The 20,811-nt window shown below is 35.5% G+C and overlaps 3 protein-coding genes across 5 annotated transcripts; 2 read left to right on the top strand and 1 right to left on the bottom strand.

Moving 5' to 3' along the window:
* The first annotated feature begins 2,776 nt into the window (after positions 1-2,776).
* LOC121789402 (ABC transporter E family member 2-like) lies at positions 2,777-4,675 on the top strand. 2 transcript variants are annotated; one of them, XM_042187876.1, is made up of 6 exons: positions 2,777-3,000; positions 3,211-3,406; positions 3,495-3,671; positions 3,758-4,027; positions 4,161-4,352; positions 4,434-4,675. In XM_042187876.1, exons 1-6 carry the CDS (start codon positions 2,915-2,917, stop codon positions 4,551-4,553), a joined length of 1,041 nt encoding a protein of 346 aa, XP_042043810.1. In that variant the 5' UTR covers positions 2,777-2,914; the 3' UTR covers positions 4,554-4,675. The 2 variants fall into 2 exon arrangements, with proteins under 2 accessions (XP_042043810.1, XP_042043809.1); XM_042187875.1 differs by having other exon boundaries at positions 2,778-3,000; positions 4,107-4,352.
* A 3,017-nt stretch (positions 4,676-7,692) lies between these two features.
* On the top strand, positions 7,693-11,237 carry LOC121789403 (beta-fructofuranosidase, soluble isoenzyme I-like). Its single transcript, XM_042187877.1, has 6 exons — positions 7,693-8,087; positions 8,230-8,238; positions 9,115-9,974; positions 10,184-10,578; positions 10,663-10,750; positions 10,843-11,237. Exons 1-6 carry the CDS (start codon positions 7,724-7,726, stop codon positions 11,032-11,034), a joined length of 1,908 nt encoding a protein of 635 aa, XP_042043811.1. The 5' UTR covers positions 7,693-7,723; the 3' UTR covers positions 11,035-11,237.
* Positions 11,238-17,218: 5,981 nt separating this feature from the next.
* Positions 17,219-20,116, bottom strand: LOC121789400 (NAC domain-containing protein 7-like). Of its 2 annotated transcripts, none has more exons than XM_042187873.1 (4): positions 19,868-20,116; positions 18,301-18,497; positions 17,953-18,224; positions 17,219-17,874 (listed from the first exon to the last, which is right to left on the bottom strand). In XM_042187873.1, the coding sequence occupies exons 2-4, from the start codon at positions 18,458-18,460 to the stop codon at positions 17,344-17,346; spliced, it is 963 nt and encodes a 320-aa protein (XP_042043807.1). In that variant the 5' UTR covers positions 18,461-18,497; positions 19,868-20,116; the 3' UTR covers positions 17,219-17,343. The 2 variants fall into 2 exon arrangements, with proteins under 2 accessions (XP_042043807.1, XP_042043806.1); XM_042187872.1 differs by having other exon boundaries at positions 18,301-18,494; positions 19,868-19,991.
* Positions 20,117-20,811: the final 695 nt, after the last annotated feature.

The raw sequence follows: 20,811 nt of genomic DNA on the forward strand, positions 1-20,811 counted from the left end.
CTCAGTGAATACTTGCCAAAACATTTTAATAAAAACAGCTATGTCATGCCACCATTGAGTGACCTCGGGTTTTAACTTTGAAAAGGCCCGAGACACTAAAAATATTTCATAAGCACAAACTTTGCACGACTCATCATCAAGTCATTTCCAAATCATTTAAAAAATACAACCATTTTTTCTTGAGTTATTTAAGAAATTACCATATATGTTCTTTAGGGTGTCGTGTAAGGTGGCCACTTTCTACGAGCACGAAAATCGGTCAACCTGTTCGATGACCCACGGTCCTCATCATGTACACTAGTCCGAGTAGAGACGCACCCTTACCAGGACCCGAATTCGATTACATCTGACTCAAGCCAATTTTGCAATCAAAAGTGTCACCCACAAGTGTACGAGATAAGTAGCACGTGACAAGCTAAATTATCGATCCACGAAGACTAAAAGCCGGTTTGAGTACTATGATGCAACTTTGAACACTATCTAGACTAATAAAAGGGGTTTTTGGTTTTCTTAACTAAGATCAAAGAACAAATAAGCAATAAAGGAAAATTAACTAAGTAAAGCAAATAAAAGATGATTTTCACACAAATTGGGAAAGGTAGGGATATGGATCCGTCAGTATGGATCATGGGTGTCACCTAGGAATCATGCTCATCTATTGGGTCTCATGCGTGGCTAGGAAAGTCGGGAAGATTGGTTAGACCCCCTCTCGGTGCATCTAACACGTGATCAATCTCTAGTGTAGGAGTCTACTCCATACAATTCGAGATTGACTATGAGTATATATTTTTAACTCTGAGTATATATTTTTAACTCTAGAGCTCTAGGATTTCCAATTCGGTTTTGTTTTCTTTTCTTTTTAAGAAATTTAAATTTGAAGTAAAAAAAGAGAGTTAACGTTTATTACTCCATCTATCCCATTAAAGATGACTCACTTTCCTTTTTAGTTTGTCATTCATTACTAAAAATAGAAACCCATTTATCTCTACTTTATTTTACCTCTCTTACTTTACTCTCTCCACCTAAATCACAAAATAAAATTATATAAAATCTCGTGCTGCCCAAGGAAGGGGTCATTTTCCTTGGGACGGAGGAAGTAAATTATTTCCTAATAAGAAAAACTTTTATAAGTTCACGGTTCAACTAGTAAGAGAGTTAATGTTTATGAAATTATTTCCTGATAAGAAAAACTTTTATGAGTTCACGGTTCAACTGGTTGGACCAGTTGAACTGTGAACCGATAACCTTACCGGTTCCCTTACCGATCCGGTTTTTAAATATTGGTCTTTCATTATTCTAAACGACATCAACATAGTTATGAAATTTGTTGGAATTATGTTTGGTCAATGGACTTTGACTGATAATAAATTTGAGGAGACATTTAATTTTGTAAAATTAAATATAACAGCATCGATCTAAGTACGAAGTAGATGGCCATAATATATGCATTTTCTCAAATCCGATCCCATTGAGTGAGAAATAATGGATTAAAGTTGAACACAATAAAGCTAAAAAGAGCTAAGATTAATTAACTAAGTCTTAATTATCTAAATGTAAAGCTAAAGTTGATCACAATAAAGCTAAAAAAGAATTAATTATCTAAGTGTAAAGCTAAATTTGATCTCAAATGCCCGATTAGAATGGTCCAATTTTATGTTTATATTACCGAGTCGGTTCCTAGAATTCTCTTGAAAATAATCGATTTTTGAGGTAAAGATTCGTTTGTTACCGGTAAGGCATACTTCATTTCTCTTGTTCGTATTTCATTACTGTGCAAGGTTGTGTACATTATTGATGTTCATTGTTTGTAGTTGTCTATTAGCAGTTGTCGTTACATTATTCATGGTTGTTGTATATATTATTGCTTAGTCAACATACATTAGTCGCTATGTTTGTACTATATTATTGTGAATTGTTGTGCTCATTATTTGTGCTATAATTTATGTTATTTACCCCAGTTGGATACATTTCAATAGATTCATTAGGTAGTAATGTGTGCTCTCTACGGCAATAATGTAAACGACATAAGTCTTCATGTTGTTATGTAGATACATTATTCATTTGGTGATATAACATTATTCTTTTTCAGCATGTCTTTGTTTTAAACACGTTAGTAGATTATGAAGATGACTTTGATGATTACTTGAGGAGATGGATGTAAAGGATGTAGGGGACGGAGGTCGTCGAAAGAGGGATGGTGTACTCTATTTTAGGAGAACATGAACAGTGTAGCAAGATTTTATGATTTTATGAAAGAGGGATGGTGTACTCTATTTGGTCTAGAGATCACAAGCTTGTGTATGAATTTATATATTGACCTAGCATTTTATCCTTATATGGGATTTTATTTTCCTCTCGTAACTACGGTAGCAGGGAGTTTTCATATCATAAGCTTGTATATGAAATTATATATCGACCTATATAAGGGAGTTTTCATATCATAAGCTTGTATATGAAATTATACTGCTGTTTCCTTAGCTTATCCTTAAATATTACTAGTAAGTTTTTAATCACCCTTAGCTTATCCTTAAATAGTATTGTAATTTTTTTAATTCATCCGTACATTATCTTACTTATTAAATCATTTAATCTTCTTTTATTGACATAATAATGATGATGGATTTTTTTTGCCTTATCAGTTGATGCTAATGAATGCAAATACAATAATAGCTCGACTACCTGCAACTTAATTCATCTGTCCTACTCTATTTTTTCGTCAACATTTGTTTTTTACATGTCTTTATTTCTCTCTAGTTTATTAAACTTTCAAATCTCTTTGTGATGCATTTATTCTCAGGCGGTCGTCAAGCCTCAGTGCATCAATGTAATCCATGAAAGAACTAAAGGGAAAGCTTGCTCTGGAGCTCGTCGACGCAATGTTGGGCAAATTCTTACTAGTGTAGATGAAAGAGATATGAAACAAGAACTTGCTGCTGACCTTGAGTTGATTCAGATTATGGACCGTTATTTGGAAAATTTATCTGGTGGAGAGCTTCAGAGGTTTACAATAGCTCATACTGCTCTAAAGAATGCAGATATCTATTTGTTTGATGAGCCATCAAGTTTTCTTGATGTTTAAACAAGATTAAAATCTGCCCAACTTATCAGATCCTTGCTTCAACCTGATATGTCAGTGATGTTGATTTTTTCTGTTAACTATCCAATTATGAAAATTTTACACGGTTTATGACTTGCAATCTTTGTTTCCAGCTATGTGATTGTGGCAGAGTACGATCTTAGTGTGCTTGATTATATGTCCGACATCATATGCTGCCTTTATGGGAGACCTGGTAGATATGGGGACGTTACTCTTCCGTTCTCTGTCAGAGAAGGGATTAATATTTTCCTCTCTGGATTTGTGCCAACTGAAAGTTTCTGGTTTAGAGATGAATCTCTTACATTGAACGTGAGTCCTATTTTATTGCTGCTAACATGTCATGTCAGTATTTGGGCAACTGAGATTCCAATATGTTAAAATGTACTTGCCCTTGCAGGTTGCAGAGACTCCACCAGAGGAAAGTGAAACATGTGCAAGACACAAGTATCCAAGCATGACTAAGACTCTTGGAAACTTCATGCTCAAGGTGGTGGAGGGTGAATACACTGATTCTCAAATTATTGTGCTGCTTGGAGAAAATGGGACAGGAAAGTCAACCTTCCTACAGATGCGGGTACATTTGTTGTATAGTTTGTTTACTTTAAAAAACATGTTGATTTTGTTTGTTTATGCTGAAACTGCCATCCTTTCAAATGTTAGGCTGGCTTTTTGAAGCCTGATTCAGTAGAAGGATCTGATGTGGAAATTTCTGACTTGAATGTCTCTTACAAGCCACAAAGATTGACTTCTAAAAATGAGTTTACCGTGAGAATTATGTTGGATTTCATATGCCATGATTCGTACATGGATCCTCGGTTTGTATCTGAAGTGATGGAGCCTCTGTCGATTCAAAAGTTGATGGATAAAGAGCTTGTGAATCTTTCTTTTTGGAGAATTACAGAGGGTTGCCTCACTCTTTGTCTTGGAAAGGTGATGTCCCTAGTGAATATTCTATGTTATCTATTTGTTCTTTTTGGTGTTATTTACACTTTGGTGTTGGCTGCAACAGCCAGCTGATATATATGCGATAGATGAACCAAGTGCATTTCTTGACTCAGAGCAGCGCATCGTTGTTTCAAAAGTCATAAAGAAATTCATACGTCAACGGAAGAAGACTGCATTTATTGCAGAGCATGATTTTATCATGGCAACATACCTTGCTGATAGGGTGATTGTGTACGACGGAAAGCCATCTGTTGGTTGCGTTACCAATTCGCCTCAATCACTAATGACTGGAATGAACCTCTTCTTATCTGTAAGCCACATCACATCTATTTTGGAAAAGAAACCTCCATAATGGTATGGTTAATCAGTAACCCCTTTTTTAAATATGTAGCACCTGGATTTCACATTCAGTAAGGACCCAACAAGTTTGCTGCCTAGGATCAACAAACTGGAGTCGATCGAGGATCGGGAGCATAAGTCCTCTGGACCTCACTATTATATGGATGACTAACTTGAACCATTATGCTTCCTGGTTACCACATTCCAATGCTTTGGTTTATTATCAAACTCAATGCTAAGACAAAATATCCAACATCATTTTAAGATATGATATATAAAATTCCGTAGATGTCACAAGAAGTAGTAAGATTTTAGTTCCCTGATACCCACAAGTAGGTCATATCAACATGAGTTTAAAGTGGCATTAGGTTCAAACAAGTAGGTCATATCAATTTATTATATCAAGTGAATATCATATCAAAGGAGTTTCAAAGCCAAAACAGAATGAGTACTTTATATATACTCTATTTGTTCCATAAAAATATATACACTTTTCATATTCCTTTCATCCTATAAAAATATGTGCGTTTCATTTTTGGAAAGGTATTCCAATTTATTATACCTATGCATCAACATATTTACAACTTACGCAACCATTAAACACTACTAATAACGTGGATTCTACAACCCACTAACACTATTTTAACTGTCATTCTCTTCCTTTTTTTATTTGCAATTTTGTTTTAATTCTTATGTCATATCAATTGTTTATATTTTTATGGGATGGAGGGAGTATTATATAACTATATATAATATTTTAAAAATAATTTTTACATCTTGGTGAGATATATACCATTAAATCTGAAGGTGGTGTGAGCCGTCAGGAATATATTATGATAATACTAATAGTAATTAATTATAGAGTAATATAAAGAGAGAAGGAAAAGTGAAGAAACTTTTATTGGGATGTTGATTGTTTTATTGAAGGACATACATTAAATTATGAATAACTAGCATGTTGATTGTTGTCGCCGCCCTCGATTTCGGTCGTGGGTCATGTGGATGGAGGTTATGGCACGTTCCAATGTCCCAATAATTCTTATGAAAAAATATAAATTTTCATTAGTGTTCCTAAATTCATATAGCAGGTTTTATAAGAAATTATTGCGTGAATTTAAGCATCGTTACTTTAGCTACTTAATTAAGTAGTGTAGTAGTAACTAGTAACGTACTACATCAACATTGGCGTTTACTATTTACCTAGATGAATATCTGTACTAATTAAGTAATATTCGCTAAACTCATAGTAGAAGTCATCAAAGATCTTGAAATATCCATTTGATGTAATTGGTTTTAACTTACCATCACAACATGTAAAAATTTGAAATAGAGAAGAAATCAAAGTATAAACTATAAAGGATGAAAGTTGGCGAAAAGAGCCGAAGTAGTTGGTTAGGAAAAAGTTAACTGAATTTGAATGGTAATGCTAACAAAAAAGAGAATCCAAATACTGATTTCAAAGTTACAAATGTTTTTATTGATGTAAATAAGATTTAAAGCGTTATATTTATAATAGAATTCAAGCTTAATACTATGTAGTATATTTAATAAAGAATTAGGAATCAAATTGGTACAGCTCCATTAAAGAGTAGATACTAGATACCTTTAGAGTGGCCAAGTGAGAGGAACCGAACAGACCATGGAGCATGTTCGTCATCAATTTTTTAATGAGATCTTCGGAGTTTTGCAGGTGAAACAAACATAGAAAGTTTTACTTTAATATCAATCATTTGTGACATGTCTGATGTGATCTGAAATAAGGTCCAATAGTTATTGTCGATATGCATGGTATATATGCACCTAAAAGCTGTACAAAAATGTATACAGATGTGATAATTTGATCACATAAATAAGAGAATCCAATAAAATATCGTTACACATTATGTATTTGCCATTGTCTGTCACTGATCATATGGGATCTCTTTTCTTGTGGGTGTGTCCGATCTTGTTAATGGTTTGCAATTACAAGTTCATAAGTGGGGGAGGTTTCAAAAGGTGTCTGTCTTCACTCAAGGATGGTAAATCTGTCATTGCACACAATCGATTGAGTGAGTTGTTTCTTTTTTTTTTATGTAAATATTATGTGTTCGTTCAATACAAAATTATGAGTAGTAATAACTAAACACAACAAAATATAAAACGGACATTATAATACTACTACTACTACCATTTATTACTCCCTTCATCCCACAATAAGAATCACAATTTACCATTTTAGTCCGTTCTACAATAAGAGTCACACTTCATTTTTATCATAAATGGCAAGTAGATCCCACATTCCACTAACTCACTTCACTCACATTTTATTATAAAACCAATAAAAAAATGGATTTCATAATCGACTAATTTTTCCAACTCACTATTCTTTACATTTCTTAAAACTCATGCTAACAATAAGAGTGATTCCTATTGTGGGATTGCGGGACTATTATTTTAGTGTCAAGGTTAAGATAATGAGGATATATAAATTGAAGCACTATAAATATTATACTCTATTCTTGAGTTTGATCTAATATTGAAATCAAATCACCTTGAATTTGAACATGGTCGATTTTTTAACTTGAACCGCCTCGACTTGAGTTCGATTAATTTATGTTAGAGTTGATTGTATTCTAATTAACACTAGTTCATTACTTAATTATATTACAAAATTTATAATTATATAAGGTGGCTCTGGTCTGGACATCAATGAGCCTAACCTAGATTTACAAAATAGCTCAATTGGAGTTCACTTCACCTAGGAGTCTGTTTTTATTTCATTGATGTGCAGAGCATAGATTGGCCCGGATCTACCCATTTGAAAAGAATAAATTTTGGCTGCACTGATATATCTCTAGGTGAGAGAGATATTTTTGATAAATAAAAATAAAAAAGTGATAAAAGGTGTGGCAAAATTTGGTTATGCATACTGTATACATACAACAGATATCATCAAATTAAACAAATTTTCAGATCTAACAAATTCGTTCACATTTTATGCGTCACAGCAAATTATAGATATACATGTGACTATGTGAGCATATTTAAATCTTGCCCGTTGCTACACCAAAGAAGTAGAAAATTTATTAGATGGACGGTTTTACTTAGAATTTATAAAGATATAAGTAAGATTTTAAAACAATGACTGGTTTTGATTTTTGAACATTTGATGTCGTTTGCTTAAAAATACAAAAAAAAAAAAAAAAAAATCTCGATCCGACAAAATTCCAACTCAGCACACACACACACACACACACACACCTAATTCCAGCCAAACGTGGTGCTTTAAATCTGATACTCTTAAACCATTCCGATTTCATTTCTCAGTACAATTTTCCAATCCTCCATCGACGGCGGCAAGTCATGGCCACAGCCTCTCCTTATGACGTGGAAGGCGCCGCCTCCTACCTCCCCCTCCCCTCCTCCTCTCATCCTCCCCGCCATTCTAAGAAGCTCCTCCCCACCATTCTCCTCTCATCCTTCCTCCTCATATCATTAATTCTCCTCCTCTCCACAAACCAAACCCCACCCTCTCAAATCAAACTCAACGACGCCGCCGCCGCAGATCACACCGCACCTCCGCTCTCGCGAGGGGTGTCGCAGGGCGTGTCGGAGAAGGTTTTCCGGCAAGTCAGCAGCAATGCTTTGACTTTCCCATGGAACAACATCATGCTATCCTGGCAGAGAACGGCTTTCCACTTTCAACCGGAACAGAATTGGATGAATGGTCGGTTTCCTATTTTTTAATTTGTTGATTTTGGGGTTTAATAATTTATACGTCGCTTTCCCACATGATCGATCTGACTTTTTCTATTGATTTGTTATTGCAATTATTTTCTACTGGTGAATCTCTGGTGGCTTCTGCGCAGATCCTAATGGTGAGCTTTTCACCAAATCCTTTTTACTTTATTGCCCCTTTTTTGCCTTTTTTATTTGCTCATTACAAATTAGATTAGGTTTATTATCTTTTCTTAAGTCTGCGGTTCTTTTACATTGTGATTTTGGCGTATCTTGAAAATTTTCAACTTTATGTGGGAATTTGGACAAATGAGTGGCGGGTAAGTTACCCACCACATCTGTGAAAATTAAATTATGCTTAGATTTAGAAAGTTTTATAGCAATAATTGTTGAGATGATTTGCATTATTGCTTCCTTGTTGAGATGATTTTTTGATGTGCCCATTTTCATAGTATATCATGTCATCATTTTAAGAGGAATTATAGATAAATCAACTAATGGTCCAAAAGTATAAATTACTTCCAAAATATGCATCGTTTTTTATCTCCTTGATAATTTTTTGATTTCCCCCTAATTTATCTTCATCAATTAACCTACTAATTATGTAAACTAATTAATTATATTGGTACATAAGTACTTCAATTTACTTATGTTTTTATTATATGCCTGAGTAAATGCTAGATCGATAATTTGACATGTACTTTGAATTTCGGAGTAGTCTCATTACTCACCACAAAGAAGATTTATTTGCTTTAATTGGCCTTGGCGATTCCCTTACGGAGGTTTATTAATAAAAAAATATGTACGAGTTACTAGTTTGTTACTATATTTAGTAGTAATAAAATCAATAAACGACGATGTTGATGGATATATGTAATCAGTAGTTAATATATAGCCACATGGTTGCACATTTATATGAACATGAAAGCTGGCCAAATCATGTTATGTTGTTTTTTGTATTGAAAAAAAAAAAAAAGTAAAATATAAAACGACAATGATTTGGTGCAATACGACAGGTCCATTATTCCACAAGGGATGGTATCACCTGTTCTACCAATACAATCAAGAATCAGCTGTGTGGGGTAACATCACATGGGGCCATGCGGTCTCCAAGGATCTAATCCACTGGTTCCACCTCCCCTACGCCATGGTCCCCGACCAATGGTACGACGTCAACGGCGTCTGGACCGGCTCCGCCACCATCCTCCCCGACGGCCAGATCATCATGCTCTACACCGGCGACACCACCGACGCCGTTCAGGTCCAGTGCCTCGCCTACCCGGCCAATCTATCCGACCCGCTCCTCATCGACTGGGTCAAGAGCCCCAGCAACCCGGTCCTCTTCCCCCCTCCCGGGATCGGCTCCAAGGACTTCCGGGACCCCACCACCGCCTGGCTCAGCCCCGGCGGCGACAAGTGGCGCATCACCATCGGTTCCAAGGTTAACAAAACCGGCATCTCCATGGTCTACGAGACCTCCGACTTCATCAAATACGACCTGTTGGATGGCTACTTGCACCAAGTTGCGGGCACGGGTATGTGGGAGTGCATTGACTTCTACCCTGTCTCGTTGACCGACTCTAACGGGTTGGACACGTCGGTCAACGGAGCCGGGGTGAAGCATGTGATGAAGGCCAGCATGGATGATGATAGGCACGACTATTATGCCATTGGGACATATGACCCGATCGGCAACAAGTGGACACCAGACAACCCGGAGCTGGACGTCGGCATTGGCCTCCGATATGATTACGGCATATTCTACGCTTCAAAGACGTTCTACGACCATGATAAGCAGAGGAGGATTCTGTGGGGTTGGATTAGTGAATCTGATGCTGAAGGACTTGATCTCATCAAGGGATGGGCTTGTGTTCAGGTACATATCATTAACTAGTTTTTGCTCTTGAGTAAAAATTTAGTGATATATATTGTCATGTAATGTGTCCAGTCTTTCATGATAACAGAAACAGAGAAAACAGGGGAAAGAGAATAATCCTGCTATTATGATTGACTAGACACAAAATTTGGCAATATGTCAAGACCATTAATTTTGCTGACATGACATCAATTGTTGTTTTGGTTCAGTCTATTCCGAGAACAGTTGTGTACGACCAGAAGACAGGTACGGACTTACTTCAGTGGCCAGTGGAAGAACTTGAGAGCTTACGAGGTGACAGTGTTGAGGCTGATGTGAAGCTTGGACCGGGTTCCATTGTGCCGGTTGCAATTGATTCTGCCTCTCAGCTAGATGTGGAGGTGTCGTTTGAGCTCGACCAAGGGGCCGTTGAGGCAGCCCCTGAAGCTGGCGCGGGATACGACTGCACTACCAGCGGTGGTGCTGCCAATAGGGGAGTCTTAGGACCATTCGGAATCCTTGTTCTTGCTGATGACAATCTCACCGAGTCGACACCAATCTACTTCTATGTAGCTAAAGGGCCTAATGGCAAGACAGAGTCTCATTTTTGTGCTGATGAATTAAGGTTAGCTTCTGATCAATTCACATCTAGTTCGATTTCTTAGTTCTTACTAATTACTGACAATTAGTGTAATGGATTTTGATAAAGGTCTTCCCAAGCTCCTGATGTTGTGAAAACAGTTTATGGAAGCAGTGTTCCAGTCGTAGATGGAGAAAAGTTCACTATTAGATCATTGGTATGTGAGAAATGAATGAAACTCTAACTTGTTTATTTATTCTAATTCTAGTTGTAGTTTTAGTGTGATAAATGATGATGGTGTGGGTGCAGGTGGACCACTCGATCGTTGAGAGCTTTGCTCAAGGAGGGAGAAGAGTGATCACTTCAAGAGTGTATCCGACAAAGGCCATCAATGGCGCAGCGCGAGTTTTCTTGTTCAACAACGCTACTGGAGCGAGCGTCACTGCATCCCTTAAGATATGGAAAATGGGGTCTGCCGATATTCGCCAGTTTCCCCTCTGATTCATTTGCATGTACCACATGCAATTCTTCTGCAGCAAAAAGCCTCACGTCTTTCAGAGATGATTGCTTTCATTTTTTCAGAATCATTGGTTTTTCCCCTCTTTATTTTGATGTTTTGTATCACGTAGATTATGTAAGGCTGTAATAGAGATCTATGTTGACTGTGCAACGCTGGAAATAAAATTGCTATTTGAGTTTTGCGATTTTACTGCATAACGTAGATATTTTATTTGTTGTCCAGAAAATGGAAAAAATGCTGGTTTATTGTTTATTTTATATGTTGTCCTATTTTATTTATATAATTGTAATGATTTTATATTTATCAGCCAAAAATATTTTCATGTAATTTTCGAAAATATTTATTGATATATTTAATATAATGATTTCCAGTGAATTACCTCATTTTGGGCTTGGGCTATTTCTGGAGTAGCTTTCCATTTGGATCTCTTTTTCCAAAAGGCTTAATGAAACACCCAAATAAGTTGAACTTGAACAGATTCTGTTAATTGGGTGCAATATATAATGCTGAGCTTTTGAGGGGTAAAATGCAAATATTATCACGAACCAAAGTCTTTTGAAGGTAACCCAAGGGATGTGGTCGAGTGACAATAGACTCATCCATCTTTAACTAAATGGTCAACACTATTCGAGGTGCCAACAAAGCAGCACCGCAATGAACAATAGGTTCCCCGGTGGATACCATTGGTCTAATAACAAAAAAAAGTCTTTTAAAGCTCACTGACATTTCATCACTTAGCAATTTTAGTACTAATATTTTTTAAGCTCGGTTCTTGAAAATAGATGAAAAATCATTTTAATTTTGGAAATGATAAGCGTAATTCATCTTGGAGGTAGAGGGTTCTTTGTTTTTTGTTTTTCTCGTAGCTTCCGCAGGATATACTATTTCAGTTACTTGTGCTCTTTGTTTTTATATTGTATTTTTTTGTTTCTGATTCCTTTCAGAGTGTAATAGATAAAAATACTCGTAGACCGCATGCATTCCCACAAAATTTTCTTCCACCCTTCATCCGCTTTCAATTCAAGTCAAAATACATAATCAATTGATTCAACCTAATGTGATAATCACAATTTTATAAACATGCTTACAAAACCATGTACATACTATAAAACAAGAAAATTTGTTATGCTGTCTAAGAAAGACAGGTACGAAATTATTAGACCTTCACTAAAGCATCATAGTAATTCATAACTCATAAGTCATTCATTTGTTATTAAAACATGGATTTGCGGTGTAACTGTGACAATATTATGGCGCAATTTAAGGAAGCAAGGGCGGAATTTTGTATTTGTCCCAGTGGACCATGTGTTCTCCTAGTAATACTATTAATCAACATACTGAAAGCATTTAATTAAGGTTATTAGTACAAATATATACTTTTGTAATTGCATAAATTATCATTAATATTCACAACTCATTAAATTAATCAAAATATCAGTACGAAAGAATAGTCACTGAGCTTGTCGGTAGATACCTTTATCTAATAACCAAAAAAGTATCAAAGCATGAATAATACTCCATGAAGAAGGCAACCGTGTTATGTAGTAACAACACATGAAGTCAATTTTCACCTTTTAACCTTTTAGGATCAAAATGCTTGTAAATCTTAAAAATATTTTAGATTTTATGTAATAGATTGAGAATCTGACTTGTGAGTTATAAGGACTGTGATCAATACCTAATCAGTCTTAACGCTAAACGCCGAACAATACTATTATAAGATAATTTGGAGTTCATTATAATGAACTAATAACAAAGTTATAATGATCTCTGGGTTTTTAAATTACGTCAGATGACGCCATTGTTTTTAAATCTCTGAATTTCCTATAATAAAATACAAATAGAGTTGTAATAAACTCCGTGTTATTTTATAATGACGTGTCTGACGTTTAACGTTTTAAACTAGTTTGGTACATAATACTAGTACAACCCAGACACCTGATATGATATTTAAAAGTGTGTTTAACCCATTTGAATATGTTCTTATTTATTTAATTTTTTTCAAAGTACATCAAACTGTGTTAACATAATTCTTCTCTACTAAATCTAATTCTTTTAGCAAATTTTAAATTATATGTATGTTGTAGAGATATTTTAATTTTTGCAAGTCAATTTTGATAATCAATGAACATGCCTACTTTAATCCATCATATAAATATGCATGCAATTAATTATAGTTTAAACATGCATGATTATCTGGTATATAGTGTTGTAGCACTACTAGCACTTCAAAATGGCAGCTACAAAATGACTAAACTAGTTTAAATACATATTTAAGTTTTTAATAGTACTATTAAATTTGGTAAAATACAAACACGGACTATAATCAAGATCGTCCATAAAATAAAAATTTCCAAGATCAATCCGTGGAATTAAAATAAAGAAAATAGATGAATCATACACGTTGATGGATTTAGGCTGTATATGAATATTACCATACTTATTTGAAGTTAGGAAGAAAACAACTATATCAAAATCCAAGGTATATCGATTTGAAGCATTAAATTTAACTTTTAGTTATTAAAAATGCAGTAGGAGGTGCCATGTATTATTATGAGAAAAGAAATAATACCAGACATAATTATCCATTCAGGAAAATAGTTGTGGAAATCATTATGTTTTTGTTTTGGAGTTGACTGTAATATAGAACATAGGCGAGGAAGCATGATGGACAGAAGAATGTGCTGTCTCCCTAGTGGCAGACTGACTACTAAACATGAAGAAATATATATACACTCCCTTTTCGGCAGGCGTCGGTATTTGGGAAGTTTAAGAGCATCTCCAATGCCGGCGTCAAAATCGCGACGCCGATTTTTCGCCGACGCCGGTTCTGACGCCGAACCATTGGAACCGGCGTCGGCGAAATCGGCGTCAAAATCGGCGTGGCCATGCCGATTCGCGCGATGACGCTGGTTCCGACGCCGATCCTCACGGCGCCATTGTAGGACCCCTATTCGGCGTCAAACCGGCGTCAGATTTTAAAATTTTTTTTTTTCGAAAACACTATATATACGCGCTTTGAACTTCATTTTCATTCGCACCACTTGATTTTGTTTTACTTTTTTAAATTAATGTACTTTTAAATTTTTGTACTTTTTTTTAAATTATTGTACTTTTTTTTAAATTAATGTACTTTTTAAGTTTTAATATTATTATTCGAATTTTCCGTATTTGTCTCGTAAATTAAATTCCGTATGTTGATACGAGTGTAAATTAAATTATATAATTGTTATTAGTGATGTGGATAGGTAGTGTGAAGGCTATGTGAGGGCTATTTGATGTCCAGTTGATGTGGCAGGAGAATTGTAGTGCTGATGATGTGGCAGTGTGAAGGCTATGTGAGGGCTATTTGACGTCCAGTCTTACTGGAGATGCTCTAACGATAAACAACCAAATTTTGTTCAATAAAAAAAGTTATATTAGTAAATTGATAAAGTAATTATATATTAACATAATAAATATAGGTAGTGGATAAGTTAAAAAGACTTTGACTAACCTTCAACTTTATTTTAATTTTTTATTTTTATATTTGAATTATCCCTCTATTACTTTTTAAATTTAAATTTAAATTTAAATATGCATTAGTTATATTTTATGGTTCTAAAAATAAAATATTTATACATAAATCTTTAATATATTGACCACAATATTATGCACGTTCCATGTATGATATATGCGTCAATATATTTTAATTAAATGCATAAATAAACTAATTTTTTCTCTAATAAATCAGTTTTTGGTTGTACAAAATTTGGTGACATAGCTTTATTTATTGATTTGGGAAATTCACATTTTTTATTCCAATGTTCTCACTTGGAATATTATTTCGACTTAGTATATATTAATAACTCAAATCATTTATAGAGTAGGGTATATATAGAGTGAGAAATTGTACATAGATGGAAACGCAATATGTAGATAAAGAGACATCACTTTTAGGACCCGTTTTATAGAGTGAGTGGGTTATAGCAAGAGGATTAACATAGGATAAAATTTTCGGGCCAAATGTAGGATTTATGTAGGATAAAATAAACCCACAAGAGGATAAAATAAACCCACAAATTTTGTGGGTCACATTAACTAAGCCCAATAGTGAAAACGGGCACTATTCACGCGGGCCTGGCGGGCCGCCGCAATTTTTTTCGGGCCTTGGATTGCATTTATCCAGGCTGAAAAATTGTATCAAACATTGGATTGTGGTGGGTCCCACCAACCTTAACCTTGGTTTATCACCTATAAAACGGGTCCTTAGTGATGAACATATTTCTTAGAGTGAGCGGAGATACGACCTAGTACTTCTAAGTGTAAGAGAGTAGACAGTAAAATGGGGTAATAATTGTTAGAATGCAGGCTGCGGAGAGTGGTGGTGGAACATTATATCTTTTCACATGATCAGTTAAGTCTGTTTAATCATGTTTACTTCTGCGGCACACAATATCTTAATCACCCCATCATCATGCTGCTCCTCCACCTGCACACACACACATATATAAATATATAAATCTCTCTCTCTCTCTCTAGATAACTCACATAGAGTATATTGGTTTGACCGTAAGAAAATGCATTGACTAGAGGATTCCTTAGATTCAAGTCAAATGAGTAGTGGGATTTCAAACCATCTTTTCTCAAATTAGAAATCCTGCCACATTTCTTAATAAGACACTCCAACTGCTCCACCATATCTCCATATAAACACCAATATTTTTCCTACCATCTCCATACTTAGGGGATTGATTGCATGCCGCAATGCAACAAACTGGAAATTGCTAAAGGAGACTCCCCACATCTTGGTAATGGTATACGATCACACATGCATTCATTGCATACATATATATTCTACATGCATGGACATATATATATTTCTGGCCAGGCCTTAATATCTATAGTTTGCCAGTGTGTATATACAATTAGTTCTACAACTTCACAAGTTTTAAAGCATGCACATGCAACGCCTCTTCAAATACATCCTTGAGCACATTTTGCCTAATCTCCCCTACCCTTCTGAAGCTTCCACAAGGTAAAGCGCCGGAAATTTACATTTCTTTTCTTAAAATATACCACTATGCCTCTATTTTTTGCAATTTCTGCATCCGACACGTGGCAATATACACAAATGCAAATGAAGTGCTGCAGAAGATTCAACTTGCAGATGTTAAATGTTACTACTATATCATTGTTGAATTAATAATACTATATTATAAAAATTTAAAAAGGTTTCTATACTCATGCGTAGTCGATTATATTTGATTGTTCGACTCATTTCATACCACAGATATTTCCCTTATAATTTGATTCATTTGTGGTCACTTATATTTGATCGTTCAACTCATTCTATTCACTTCACATATATTTCACTAATAATGTGTGTGTATATATATAAATATACAGAAAGTAGGTAGACAGGCATTGGACCATTTGTATCTTCATCATCATCGATCTATCAATTAAACTCGATAGCTTTTACAAGTAGAAGAGTTTACTTATGTGTAAAGGATAAGAAAACTTTTGTAAAAGTATCGGACCATCCTATACCAACTATCAAGATCACAAAGCCAAATATTGCACAAGCCTGCCCTTCTAAGTGACGTTCTTTTCGGACACCAAAAGCAAAGAAAACAAAAGGAAATTATTCTGTTGAGATCACTCACATTCATTTGAGCACTGCATAATTATTTTGTATCATTACCCATTAAAATTAACGCGCTTTTACTATTAAACATTCATGATTTTCGGCTCCTCCTTATTGATGAAGTTTAGTAGTGCTTGTATATTCATAAATACAGCAAAAAAATTTAGTTTATGATCAACATCGCCTACATACGAAATAAAGGTGCTACTATTAATTTTTAAAATGATCTATATTCATAAAAAAATGTTCTTCCCACGTTTGTTCCACTAAAATTTCATGGATAATGACATAAAAATAAAAATAAGGCGTGTTTACAATAATAGAAAAGGGAAATATATATTTTTACCGATGAATACAGAGGCATTACACAAATGATCTTCTGCAACCACAATTACAACATAAACATCTGTGTGGTTATATGAGATCACAACAAATAGGCAAACGCTGCCGTTTCAACTCATGCAGCAGCCAAGGCTAGCTTCCTCGGACCACTTCAAATTATCTTACAAGAATAACATATGTACTAAGTTTTTTCGGCCCACTTTTTTTAATTTAGCTTCTCTAGTAGTAGTAGTATTGCAAGATCAATAGCTAGGTCATATTATCAGTTTTATTATTTACAAGAAACAGTATAATCGATCGCCACACTTGATCCACTCGATCACTTCCACAGATCAATCTGACAACTGGAAGACGAGGTGGTTGCATTCTCCGCCTTACTCAAATCTCCGCCAATCATACCGGCCTCCTCAGCAGCCGTAAAAGTCTCATTGTCCTTAGAAACCTCCTCCTGGCTGAGCTGCGACGCCACGAACTTGTCGAGAACCCTCCAATCCGTAACTTGATCCCCAGATTGGTCGTTGGTGTTCCTGAATGCTGAGGGGTAGCCTTGGTCGAGGTGTTGGTGGTGGGTACCGAAGCCGGAGGAGGGAGGCTGAAGAACCTTAGGGCTTTCTAGAAGGGGCAGCTGGAGGAAGTGGTCGGCCGGGATTCCGTACTGCAATGACATCTCCTTCTTGTACGGATAGCTGCTGTATGCGAGATTCGGATTGTACTGCTGCTGTTTCGGAGATTCCATATCCGGCATGAACGATACATGATCCTCGTACCACACCGGAGAATCGTGCTCGCTCATTTTCTGCGTCGTCGCGATTCTCTTCTTGAAAACCCTGCACACCACCCATCCTTCTTCCTACATTTTTTTATTTTATTACTCAACAAATCACAAAAACTGCAAAAATGGAGGAATTAATTAATGTCTACTACATACCTGAGGGGTTCCGTTTTCGTCTGTTTCGAGGCGATATTCGTGCATGATCCAGTCTGATTTCTGGCCATTTGGAGCTCGGCCTTTGTAGAAAACTAGGGTTTTTCTCATTCCGATCAAGTCATGCTTGGAGTAAATGGCCTTATCGCGGCCGGTTGCTTTCCAGAACCCGGCTGCTGTGGCTCGATTCGTGCGTGTTCCCGTTGGATATTTCTTGTCTTTGTGGCTGAAAAAGTACCATTCGTTTTGCTCTTCTGTCCCTATTCTGCATAACTCTACCAAAATCAACCATAACTAAGTCAGATTTCAGTATATACTGTATCAATTAATGGAATGATGATATTGTACTACCTTGGAGATCCCAGGGCTCAATTTTGTAGAGATCAACATCTTTGATAACGTCCAAGTCGATACTCCTGTTAGTGATCTTCCTCCGGAGATAATAATCGACGAGTTCTTCGTCGGTAGGATGGAAACGGAAGCCCGGAGGAACGTGTGAAAACGTATTCATGTTCTCTGAGTCAATTGGTTTCTTCGTCTCACACCTGCTGTTTCAGCGAAATTAATTACTACTACTTTTCTTTTAACAACAAATTATTATAAAGTAAAGGGGTATGTGTCTCTTTTTTCATTGATTGTATAAAGGAAAGAATTCGGCGCATCATGTTCATCAAATACCTGCCTAATCATCGAAGAACTCAATAAAACCTACCGTGGCTAGTCTGCTTAATGTTCATATTATAATTTGCGCGTGTCATAATTTCCTAATTTTTTATGTGCTAATATTTTGTTGCACTACTTTATCTATTTTGGGTTGTTTATGTGTAGGTAGTAAAGAAACAAGAACATATATAAGTGAATTACATAGTTGATCATGTCTAGCTAGAAGCAAACATGCATATCTAAGATCACAGTGCTTCCGTTTTGAATTTACTATCAAAATTAGTCATCAATGGAAAAATGAAAGGAAAATTTAACATCATCACACAATTACATGCCTGTCCACTTTTATTTAATTAGTAGTGGCAAAAACAAAAGGTATCTTCACGAAAAATAAATGATCTTCATAGAATGCTAATAATGGTACTAAGTACTTATCCATTTGGACCAACACAATCAGAGTCTTGTAAACTTGGAATATCCAAATGTGACACCATTTGAAATTCATATGGAATGAAATTCTAAAGTTTTTTCATACACATTCAAGGCTAAAAAAAGAAAAAAAAATCACAAAATAAATTAGCGTGCATATTGACTCTTAAGCGTGCTGTCAATGATGAGGGATTCCAACTAGAAATTGTAAGGCTATAATAATCTCATCTTTCATTACCAAAAAAAATTCTCAATGCCAAGAAGAATGGTTAAATCAATATTACTCTCCTATTATGTAGTGCTGGGATCACTATGATAGAGAAAAATAAAAATAGGCATGTGAGATGCATGCAAAGTTCTCATCACTCCCGTTATAATTATGTACATTTTAAAAGAGATCATGTAGAATCAATATGCAGTATCAAGTACTATTTCCATTGCACACCCTTATTCATAGTAACAAAAATACCCATCACAAAAAGTGAAATGAAACTAGGTGACAAACAAGAAACAAACGTGAAACATGATTTGGATCAAGCCACAAGAAATATTACTTTTTCAAAAATCGAAAAGATCGAAAACCTCAAATTCTTTTGCGATCACGAATCAGTCGACGTATCAACGGCCTCATTCTTAATAACATGAAATAATAATCATCAGCCAAATCTAAATCAGCAAGTTGTCAAATTAACCTTTAATCAGCTTAAAGTAATAGTCATCAATATACCCTAAAATCACATTTTTTAAGTACCCTCTAATGGCTGATCACCCACAAAATCCAAACCTTGATGAGAGAGAGAGAGAGATGAAGTGAATAAATCCAAACCTTGATGAGAAGTATGGAAAATAATACAAGTGATGGATGGATCTGGGATAGAGCAGTTGAATCGGGGCGTGGCGAAGTGCAAAAAAAAGGGAGCCGGAAATGAAGTTGTAAGAAAGGAGCGGACAAATATAAGAAGAGGAAGAAGGCAGTGGTTCTTCTCGGGACCAAGACTCCGTCACACGGTCTAAACCGCACGCAATGTCTCTCAGGTGTCGGGTCTGATCCCGAGGAAGAGAGTTTATGTTTTCAAAACCCTACAGGCTGAGCAAGGAAAGAATGGAAAGCCTAAACGGGACTTATATATATAGTATGTCGATCGAGAATGGAGCCCTAAAAGATGAAAGGCTAACATTTATGTTGATTGTCCCTCAGCTGAATTGCTGGGAAAGTATTTTTGGGCACGAGAAAAAGGTGGCCACCCGCAACTGATTGGGACCTCTCTCTCTCTCTCTATTTCTTCTACTACTAAACACCTTCCTTTTCCAACTCTATTTCTTTTCCATTTTTTTTACAGATTTTATTATTTGAATGTACTCCTATACTTTGTTATATGTGATACATTTATTCCCTTTTGTTGTTTTTAATTTTTGAACAGTTATTTTATTCCCTGCTTGAAAGTACACATTTCATTTAACGCTATAACTAACCATTCATTTCTTAAATGATTAAATTAGTCATCCTATATCAATCCACAAAAAGCAAAAAAGAAAAAAAAGCATTAATTATCTGTCTTTTTATTGGTATGAAATATGTGTATGTGTTTGCCTCCTCGTCATCCTTATAACTGAAACTTGTCAATTGTACTCATTTAAACATAGCCAGTTTTTTTTTTGAATTAGTAACTTTTATGATTATTATATAGCAGAGTAGTACTTAAACCCACCACGTCAGGGTAAATTAATCACACTACTTGATGTCAATAGTATTGGCTGGTATTGGCATTC

This window comes from Salvia splendens, unplaced genomic scaffold (genome assembly GCF_004379255.2).
Source record: "Salvia splendens isolate huo1 unplaced genomic scaffold, SspV2 ctg231, whole genome shotgun sequence".
NCBI lineage: Eukaryota > Viridiplantae > Streptophyta > Magnoliopsida > Lamiales > Lamiaceae > Salvia > Salvia splendens.